The sequence below is a fragment of the Denticeps clupeoides genome, chromosome 10 (assembly GCF_900700375.1).
Source record: "Denticeps clupeoides chromosome 10, fDenClu1.1, whole genome shotgun sequence".
Taxonomy (NCBI): domain Eukaryota; kingdom Metazoa; phylum Chordata; class Actinopteri; order Clupeiformes; family Denticipitidae; genus Denticeps; species Denticeps clupeoides.
This window is the reverse complement of record NC_041716.1, coordinates 3,169,443-3,179,813: the sequence shown is the minus strand read 5'-3', so window position 1 is coordinate 3,179,813 and position 10,371 is coordinate 3,169,443. Positions and strand designations below refer to the sequence as shown.

Here is a 10,371-nt window from a genome sequence, read left to right as displayed (position 1 = left end):
CAAATTTAATATGACATGTAACCTCTCCTGCCTCTCAGACATATCGGCATGGATGTCTGAGCGACACCTCCAACTCAACCTATCCAAAACCGAGATTCTGATCTTTCCGGGCAACAATTCCCCTCAGCAAAACCTTTCAATTCAAATTGGCTCGCTACTGTTAACACCCACGGCATCTGCAAAAAGCCTTGGAGTTTGGATAGATGACAAACTGAGTTTGAACCATCACGTTGCTGCGATCTCCAGATCCTGCAGGTTCACTCTCTACAACATTCGCAAGATTCGGCCTTTTCTCTCACAACAGGCTACGCAGCTCCTCGTCCAGGCAACGGTCATCTCCAAACTCGACTACTGTAACTCTCTCCTGGCTGGAGCCTCTGCAGTCACCATAAAACCACTCCAGATGGTCCAAAATATGGCAACCCGTCTCATTTTCAATCAGCCAAAATACACCCATGTTACACCTCTTCTTACCTCCCTCCACTGGCTCCCGGTAGCTGCTCGCATTGAGTTCAAATCCTTGATGCTCCCCTACAGGGCTGTAAATGGAACTGCGCCCTCCTACATCAACACACTACTACCTAGCTACACTCCTACACGCTCTCTCAGATCTGCAAACGAAAGGAGACTAAAAATTCCTTCTTCACGGGGTCTCCGATTCCAATCATCTCTGTTCTCCGTTGTTGTCCCTGGCTGGTGGAACAACCTGCCCTCCTCCACACGACTAGCCGAGACTATCACCACTTTTAAGAAGCAGGTGAAATCCCGCTTATTCCAAAAATATTACAGACAAATCTAACACTTACACACGCACATGCGTACACATTGCACAAACAATACAAAAATGTATAAATACATTATAATTTTTCTTAGTCTAGCACCTAACAATCTCCGAGCATGCTCTTCACTGACAAGTTCGGCCTTATCAGGGCTCTTAGTTTGTAAACTCAATATTCTATAGAAACCGAACGAGAATTGCTGGTGTCTTCCTATTGTAAGTCGCTTTGGATAAAAGCGTCTGCTAAATAAAGTAAAGTAAAGTAAAGTAACCTGTACAATTCTAAACAAATCTATAACAGGCAAAAAGGGACAAAAAAATGGTTGCATAAGAGTGGACGTTTCAATGGTTAACAAAACAGACATGAAACAAATTATTACAAATTTTTAGTTTAAGACTATGAAACGCACGCCGCTTCCTCCCTGTGACCAGACGGCTTTTGACGGCCGCGTTGCGTCATCGCCCCGATACCAGCTGGTGCGGAAAGTTTCCGCGCCGCTGTCTGGTGACGTCACGTCTGATGTCCTGCTGCCTGGCCCCGCCCACCCCGTCCGCGTTTCACCGGCGCCAGGTACGTGACGTCACGACAGAAGAAACGTGGGTCTGAGCTAAAGATGAAACTGGCACTGGCGCTTATGGGGATTTAAACTCCTGGTAACTGAGGTTGTTCAGTTATGGAAGAGTATAAAACAATAATAACTAGTATAATTATTACGAAAGGCAGTCATTACGCACAATTTTACAAAAGCTGCAGATGGAGAACAATAGTCTCTCATGTTATTTTTAATTTAAAACAACAAAATTTAGCAATTAATGCTTTAGGTAATGTGGTAGTAGCCTAGTGGTTAACACACTTGCCTATGAACCAGAAGACCCAGGTTCAAATCCCACTTACTACCATTGTGTCCCTGAGCAAGACACTTAACCCTGAGTGTCTCCAGGGGGGGACTGTCCCTGTAACTACTGATTGTAAGTTGCTCTGGATAAGGGCGTCTGGTAAATGCTGCAAATGTAATTCAATTTTTGATCAGTGTTAAGACGTTGTTTGCATCTTAGATAAACGGCGGTTTTGTTTTCAAGGGACGGCTGCACCGGACTGCACATGCAAGAAAATGCATTTCAGTTGCGCTAAATCGATGGTGAGAGCATGGGAGAGTCTGGCTAAAGTAGAAACGAGGCGTCTCATTGGTTGTTTGAGTGTCCTCTGAGGTACTTTATGTAGTGCAGATATAGTGACCGTCCTGGGGAAAATGTCGCTGAAGTGCCCTTCATGCCAACCCTACGTGATAAAGGCCGTTTAGTTGGGACCCAACACAACAGATTCTTCTGTGTCTGTTTTGTGATGTTTTCTGTTTTGACCTCCAAGACCTCAAATTTAAAATGTCGATTAAATTTGAATGACCTTTGACACATATAAGTGTTGGCTTTTCGGTACATCTTGGCACTACTCTGATGGGTGTGGTCGTAGCCTAGAGGGTTAGACACTGGCCTATGAAAACCACAAAGCCACACTTACTGTCCTCTGTATTTAAGCATCACCCAGCACAGCACCCTGTGCACACGGTGAAATGTGTCCTCTGTATTTAACCGTCACCTTTTTGAGCAGTGGGCAGCCATGACAGGCGCCCGGGGAGCAGTGTGTGGGGACGGTGCTTTGCTCAGTGGCACCTTGGCGGATGGGGAAACGAACCCGCGACTTTCGGGGCAGTGGTGGCCTAGCGGTTAAGGAAGCGGCCCCGTAATCAGAAGGTTGCCGGTTTGAATCCGCCAAGGTGCCACTGTCATGGCTGCCCACTACTCACTAAGGGTGATGGTTAAACGCAGAAGACAAATTTCACTGTGTGCACCGTGTGCTGTGCTGCTGTGTATCGCATGTGACAATCACTTCACTCACTTTCTTACTTTCTGATTACGGGGCCGCTTTCTTACCCGCTAGGCCAACTACACTCTTCATACTACACATTTCTACACATCTCTATTCATCACAGTACCACGTATCACCGGCCGGGCGCCGCTAAACGTCACCTGTGTCAGGTGACGTCACCCGCGCCCGGTAACGGTGATACAGCGGGCGATCCCGGGCAGTAGGCGGATGGAACCAGCGGGAGGGACACGGTGTGCGTAAGTCCTCCTCTCGCCTGCCTCTGTCTGTTCTTTCTCGTTCCGATGATCAAGTTTCAAAAGGGGACCTGATGGCTGATTTATGGACATTTGATATGATCGGATCGTAAAAAGATACGACGTGCGTGTCGCTTATTCATGGAAAGTACGGAGTTGGTTTCATGCACTGTATGTGCCGCGGGTTTGTCATGTTATATCTTTCATGTATAACTGAAACATCATTGACCTCTGCTGGTTCCAGTGTACATGATGGACATTTTGTCCTCATCTTATCGTGTCTCTTTGACATGTCTCGTTCCAACAAAACGAAAAGAGAAAACAGAACCGATCGGGACAAGCCAGGCGTTTGACCAGCAGGATGAATTATAGATTTCCACTTAACCGAAACCCAACCTCTCCTCTGCTCGCACCCCCACCCGTCCACCCCTGTCCCCCCCCCCACAGTCTCCCAGCATGCAGCAGGAGCTGTGGCTGCAGGCCAGGACTCAGGTGCTCTTCCCCCTCAAGCTGGCCTGCGCCATGAGAGCAGCGGGCGCCCATCCCGCCCGGAGCCCCGAGTTCGGAGCGGCCAACGGGCCGATGGCGAGCGGCGGGGACCCGCCCGCCTCTCCCAGGCAGCCCCGTCCGAGGTCCAGGACGTCCAGCAGCACCGTAAACAACAGTCACACGTACAGTCACCTTCTCAGAGGTCAGTAATGAACCGCGTCCAGAACAGGACGCTTTAAGCCGGCACGATTGGAACTGAGAGAGCGCGGTTTCGCCAGAAAGCCCAGGCAGACCCGAGGCCAGCAGCGACGGCGCGGCAGAGGGCCCGCGCTTCAGCCCGGCGAAGGCCTCCAGGAGCCACCAGGAGCTGCACAAGGAGCTGCTGCTGGCCCATAAAAAGTAAGAGCAGCGCAGGTGACCCGCGGCGTGGACCTCTCGCTTCCTTCTAATCAACCGACAGCTAATGAGGCCGAATGAACAGAGACGGGTCACGATGGAACCAGTTATAACTCTGCTATAAAAGTTATACAGGGTGGGCCATTTATATGGATACACCTTAATAAAATGGGAATGGTTGGTGACATTGAACACCATTGTTTTCCTTGTGAAATTGCCAATAAATTTGATGTGTCACGTGACCCTCTTCCTATTGAAAAAACAAAAGTTGGATCCAAGATGGCCGACTTCAAAATGGCCACTATGGTCACCACCCATCTTGAAAAGTTTGCCCCCTCACATATACTAATGTGCCACAAACAGGACGTTAGTATCACCAACCATTCCCATTTTATTAAGGTGTATCCATAGAAATGGCCCACCCTGCATTATGGACCCGGAGAGTCGGAGCGTTCGAATATTAATGAGGGCGTCTCTCCTTCCCCTCCTCTTTTGTGTCGGGGACGGCCAGCAACTCGACACCCCCCCACGTTAACGTTGGCCTACTTTCAGGCAGCGAACCTAAACCAGTGCAGATTGGCGGTCAGAGGGGATCAGATTTACTCAGATGAGGATGAAGTGGGGTTGAATGCGGTTGAAGGTGGTTTTACTCGGCGCCCATCAGGCCTCGCCGCCTGACCGCGCGCTGCTCTTACCGTCCTCTGGCCGGGCAGGGGACTGGTGCCGTGCAGCAGGCCGGAGCTGCAGCAGGTCCTGGAGAGGCGCAGGAAGGAGCGGACGCAGAAGGAGGAGGGCGAGCAGGCCAGGAGTCCGCTGGAGCAGGTCCTACTCCAGCGGCAGCAGAGGCAAGAGGAGGTACGGGCGGCACAGCGCACACGTGTCGGTAGTTTATCCCGTCGCGCCACATATACGCTGCCCACTGTCGGCATATTATACCTTTTAATCACGAGTTAAATACTGCCAATAACGCCGAACAAATGAAGTAAAATGAGCAGGAGTTCGTTTGAATGTCCGGCCACCAGGTGGCAGCAGTAGGCTGTCTGACCGGTGCTGATGCAGCATTTGTGGGTCATCCTCATTGCTGGAGGAATTCACTCCAATAACAAATCCTCACCAGACCCACTCGTGCAAAATTGTGTCTGAAAGCAGGGACACAGAGACGGACGGTGTGACATAACTTTACTCCCGGGGCAGAAGGCGAGGGAGCAGGAGGAGAAGCTGCGAGGCGAGGCCCAGCTGCTGGAGTTCGTGAGGGTCCGTCAGAACCTGAGGAAGATCCACTCTGCGCTGCACAAGCCCGCGGCCTCCTCCTGAGTCCCGTCTCTCTCCAGGCCGGCAGGAGGGCGAGGATCAGGGACAGGCCGTGCGGTCGCTCCCCTCACAGCACCAGGGCCGCATCGTGGGTCAGGGGGGCGGACGTGTGGCGTCCCTGCAGCAAACTTTATAAAGATTTGGGGATAGTTTTGTCACCAAATGAAGGTGATGGCTGAATTCTTCATGTTCTGTACCTTCAGTGATGTTTTCTCCTACACCATGTTACCAGAATCTGTGTTAGGAGGGTTATCTATTTGTCCATGCATGCCACATATTGCATCAAGTCTGTGTGAATATTGTACGTCTATCATGCAAACACAGACGGTTAAAATAAAAAAAAGTTCCAACTTAAATTCGGCTCTGTGCATGTATTTAAAGGTGCATGTGACGTCACAGTCTGCGTACAGACTGCTAGCCTGAATGCAAATCGAATTGTTTCGGTGATTAATACAAGTGTTTCGCATCGTTGACCTGTGGGAGCCTTGAGAAGATGCACAAAACGCATCAGAATTAGTTTCTGCAACTTGTGTTCGTTTAAATCGATGCAAAACACGTAATTCACGTATTATTAAACGCCTTACATTCCGCATGCTGTTGCTGTTCGGCGCACGTACGAGTGATTAGATTCATATTTAAACCATTCCCCCTCATCACAACACGCACGGAACAAGAACCGCGGAAGCGCCGCCTGATCACGTGACGGGCGGCGCAGGAAACACGTGACCGTCGGTCACATGACGCGGCGCCGGAACGGTCCTCCGGTCCTCTCCGTCGCCCAGGCTCCATCTGCACGGTAAAACCGCTTCTCGGTGCCGTTTTTTTCTGCCGATTGTGATCCCGCCGCTTCAACAGTTACATAAAAACGTGGTGACGTCATAATGATGGAGGAATTGTGGCAGCAGAGCAGACAGCATTTACATTTACAGCTTTTACCAGACGACCTAATCCAGAGCGACTTACAACCAGTAGTTACAGGGACAGTCCCCCCCTGGGGACACTCAGGGTTAAGTGTCTTGCTCAGGGACACGATGGTAGTAAGTGGGACTTGAACCTGGGACCTCTGGTTCACAGGCGAGTGTGTTACACACTAGGCTAATGATGCCTTTCTGTGATTTTAAGTGTGAATGAGTGTGCAGTTGACAGCAGCCATGCTGGAGGAGTATCGCCAGAGGATCCGGGCCGAGCTGGACCGGGCGGTGGGGTTCTGGCTGGAAAACTCCCACGACGGTCAGCACGGGTGAGAAGGTCCAGGCCTGATGTTACGGAGTATCAGTGTGTCTGCTCCCACACAACTCCCACAACAATTTTTTCATTTTCCAGTAAGAATAATTCTCCTGAAAGCAGAAAACTGGTCTCCTTCTCCACAGCGGATTTTTCAACTGCGTCGGGAAGGACGGGAGCGTGTACGACGAGCTGAAATACGTCTGGCTTCAGGGCCGACAGGTGAGCGCCCCAACACGCGGCTTTGTGGGGATTTAACGCTGCCTGGCCACTAATGTCCTGGAGATCCGCTCTCAGGTGTGGATGTACTGCCGCCTGTACCGCACCGTGGAGCGCTTTCGCCGGCCGGAGATCCTCGAAGCGGCTAAAGCAGGTGGGTGCAGACTTGTCAGCAAAGTCGATCACAGCTCCGGTTAAATGCAGAGGACAAATTTCACTGTGTGCACCGTGTGACAATCACTTGTGACACACACACAAAAAAAAAAAAAAAAACGTCACCAAACCAGCTTTTCTATTAATGCCCAAATATGGCTGTAAAAACTACACTACCCGTCAAAATTTGATGCAACTACTTTATGGAGGCTGTTATGAAGAATACAAGAAGAAGTGAGGACAAGTTGTCACAATAGGAACGTTCAGGACTGCCGGACAACAGTCGAGGTCTCCTCATGTCTGCATGGACTTTCAACTGAACGAGAGCTTGAAAAACGAGATTTATGTCCTCCAGGTGGGACGTTTTTACGGCGCCACGCCCGCGTCCCGTCGTCCGGCGGTCCGGAGAAGTGTGCGTTCTGCCTGACCAGGGACGGCAGGGCGGTGAAGGTGCAGAGGACCATCTTCAGCGAGTGCTTCTACGTCATGGCCATGGATGAGCTGGCCAGGGTTACTGGAGATGAGGAGAGGCAGGTAAAAAGGGACGCCGGGACACGGAGACGCTTTCAATAAGGGCCCCGGAAGGGCCGTCAAGGATGCTACGTGATTTGAAGGGTGTCTGAGATGTTGCTCAATCAAGGGTTCGACTGGTCTACACAAGCCAGGTCCTTCAGAGGCAAGTAAGACCACTAATATCCACAACAAGAAACATGTAAAGGATTATGGATGTGGGACTTGAAGTTTGCATCCTTGAAATCCATCTTTTCAAAGATCCCTCTGGGTCTGTTTCTCTAGACTAAAGGAGAACCTCAACGAAGTTCTCAATTCGAGAACTTTTACTTAATCCGTGATCATGTGCTTACTTTCTGGGTTCTTACACCAAATGCGTAGCGTCTCCTCAAGTCTTTTACGAAATGTAATTCTACTCGTTCCCCCCAGACAGAAGCTGAGAAGATGATGGACCAGCTGGTACACTGGGCGAGGGTGGATCCCTCTGGCCTCGGCCGCCCGGCGATGCCTGGGGACCCTCCGGTCAACAGCATGGCAGTTCCCATGATGCTCCTGTGCCTGGTGGGTCAGCTGAGCGAGGGCCGGACCTCGCTGGCGCGGAAGTACGGCGAGGTGGCCGGCTGGTGCGTGCAGCAGATTCTGCAGCACGTCCAGGTAGTTGGACGCTCTCGGGCTGCCCGGCCAGCTTCGCTCCGTTTAACGGGTCCTCCTGTGGCTCACCCGCAGTTCCTCGGTTTGATTTATTGCACAGAGGGATGGAACAGCCATTCTGGAAAACGTCTCAGCGGAGGGAAAAGAGCTTCCTGGTTGCCAGGGACGACTTCAAAACCCAGGTAGTTTAATGAGAACACAAATGTTGTAAATTGTCCCACACCGCCCCTCTGCTACGTTCCCTCCACCGGCTCCCAGTAGCTGCACGCATCAGGTTCAAAATACTGATGCTGGCCTACAAAGCCAAACATGTAGTAGCACCATCCTACCTCACAGCCCTTATTACACCTCGTACTGCACCTCGTATACTCCGAGCCTCCAGTACTGCTCGCCTGGTCCCCCCATCTCTGAAGGTAAAAGGAAGACATTCATCTAGACTCTTCTCCGTCTTGACCCCTCGGTGGTGGAATGAACTTCCCCTCGAGGTCAGAACAGCTCAGTCACTGAGAACTTTCACATGGCAGCTCAAGACCTTCCTCTTTAGAGAATATTTAGATTAACTTGTAACTTTCTTATTGTTTGACTTCTGTATAGAAACTAGAACAGAGTGAATAAAAAGATTGTATTCATAGTTGGGGGTCCTAGTGAACCAGAATTGATCACCTCATCGATGGTAACATGGAAGCACGTTGTAAGTCGCTCTGGATAAGGACGTCAGACAAACGCCTTAAATGTAAATGAGGCTTTCTGGTTCCTGGCCTTCACCTTAAAACAAGAGCTTTTCCTGCAGTTTACCAACAGACAGCTGGAGTAAGATGGGTAGGGTTGGATCCATGTTGCTGGAATCTTCTATTCTTCCGGTCCAAGGCTGGTGTAACGTCCACTATGAGTGTTTGGGGTGAGGTGATGGTTCCTTTGCAAAATGACTTACCTTGAGCTCATTGGAGGCATGTTTAAATTGGTGAGTTGAATGAAGGATGCCAGACAGAGAATAAGGAGACTTCAGGCTGGGACTGGAGCTGTACAGTTGAAGGATGAATCTTGTCCCAGTGTCCCTGATTCAGCCCCGATCTTCTGTTCTGTTTTAAATGTTAATCTGAATTTGAACGCAGGCCATGCTCTGGAGGCAGGCTGGTTCCTGCTTCAGTACGCCCAGGAGCGAGGTGACGTGGCCCTGCAGAAGACCTCGATAGAGAAATTCATGGAGGTGCCCTTCAAAACAGGCTGGGACAAAGAGCACGGAGGCTTGTTCTACTTCCTTGATGTTGACGGACATTGTCCAACACAGGTAATCAATTTGCAAAAAAAAAAAATAATAATAATAATAATAATTGATATCTGGTTAATCAGCATGGACCTTATGTTGTAGTTGGAGTGGAGCATGAAGCTGTGGTGGCCTCACTGCGAGGCACTTATTGCATTCCTGATGGCCTACAGACACACCAGAGACCCGGCTATGCTGGAGCGATTCGGCAAGATTTACGACTATACGTTCTCACATGTGAGTCGACGCGGCCCACCTTAAACCAACAAATTCGCCGGAGAGATCCGGTTAATGAGGTTTTTTTGCCCCACGCGCAGTTCTCCGACTCCGTCCACGGCGAGTGGTTCGGATACCTGACTCAACAGGGTCAGGTGGCTCTGGACTTCAAAGGCGGCCCGTTTAAAGGCAAGACGACTCTTCTCACAATCGTCCGCTGATGGTCTCGTGTTTTTCTCTGTATTTCGTTGTGTATGATGATAAGTTCGGTCCACTCCCAGGATGCTTCCATGTCCCTCGGTGCCTTCTGATGTGTGAGCAACTCCTGGACAGCTTACTGGACGAGAAGTGACGAGTGACGGGCGGGACCGCTATGCACCATCCAGCACCCCAAATTTTGATTGGATTAGGCGTGGTGGAACACGGAAAGATCTAAGCGACTCCTGGTCTTAGGAGTAAAAAGGAATTTGTCTCTCTCTTTGCTAACTTTTCTTTAATAAGCACAGATCTTGTACAACTAGTAGCACGTGTGACATGGCAGTGCAAAGTCATCTTGGAACACCGTGGGCATGTCCCGTGCAACTGAATATGAAATTTCACTGCATTACAAATGCAAATGTGTATTTTTATGCCGACTTAAATCCAAAGGCAGTGCATGTCGTACTAAATTAGGCGACAATATATCATCTATATGAGATTCTGTCTTTACACTCCACCATACGAGGAAATGCTGTACTGTGATTTCAGATCTCTCTTCTTCTGCCAATAAAGCACGCTTTTTACCCCGGACCGCGTGTTCTCATGTCCGCGGCGTCACCCCCACCCCTGCAAACACGACAGGAACTACAGTTTCCTAAAACAGTTTCCTAAATTTTTATTTTTCTAACAATAGTGAAAAGAAACAAGAAGAGAAGGAGGAGAAAAAAAAAAGGCAACGACCAAATAAAAATGTTTATACACAACCTCACGACAACCGCGTGTCTGGAATATCAATACCAATAATTATGATCATTATTAGAACCAAGGAACAAAACAAAAAATG

The 10,371-nt window shown here is 49.8% G+C and overlaps 2 protein-coding genes across 4 annotated transcripts; both read left to right on the top strand.

Annotated features, from left to right (window-relative positions):
* Positions 1-2,830: 2,830 nt before the first annotated feature.
* On the top strand, positions 2,831-5,448 carry LOC114798888 (actin-associated protein FAM107A). Of its 2 annotated transcripts, none has more exons than XM_028994970.1 (5): positions 2,831-2,899; positions 3,344-3,587; positions 3,664-3,784; positions 4,495-4,636; positions 4,976-5,448. In XM_028994970.1, exons 2-5 carry the CDS (start codon positions 3,353-3,355, stop codon positions 5,093-5,095), a joined length of 618 nt encoding a protein of 205 aa, XP_028850803.1. In that variant the 5' UTR covers positions 2,831-2,899; positions 3,344-3,352; the 3' UTR covers positions 5,096-5,448. The 2 variants fall into 2 exon arrangements, with proteins under 2 accessions (XP_028850803.1, XP_028850804.1); XM_028994971.1 differs by having other exon boundaries at positions 2,882-2,895.
* A 116-nt stretch (positions 5,449-5,564) lies between these two features.
* Positions 5,565-10,118, top strand: renbp (renin binding protein). 2 transcript variants are annotated; one of them, XM_028993558.1, is made up of 11 exons: positions 5,565-5,888; positions 6,215-6,332; positions 6,463-6,538; positions 6,614-6,689; positions 7,044-7,222; positions 7,628-7,852; positions 7,950-8,031; positions 8,962-9,137; positions 9,219-9,350; positions 9,431-9,518; positions 9,611-10,118. In XM_028993558.1, the coding sequence occupies exons 2-11, from the start codon at positions 6,220-6,222 to the stop codon at positions 9,679-9,681; spliced, it is 1,218 nt and encodes a 405-aa protein (XP_028849391.1). In that variant the 5' UTR covers positions 5,565-5,888; positions 6,215-6,219; the 3' UTR covers positions 9,682-10,118. The 2 variants fall into 2 exon arrangements, with proteins under 2 accessions (XP_028849391.1, XP_028849392.1); XM_028993559.1 differs by lacking the exon at positions 5,565-5,888 and having other exon boundaries at positions 6,214-6,332; positions 6,416-6,538.
* Positions 10,119-10,371: the final 253 nt, after the last annotated feature.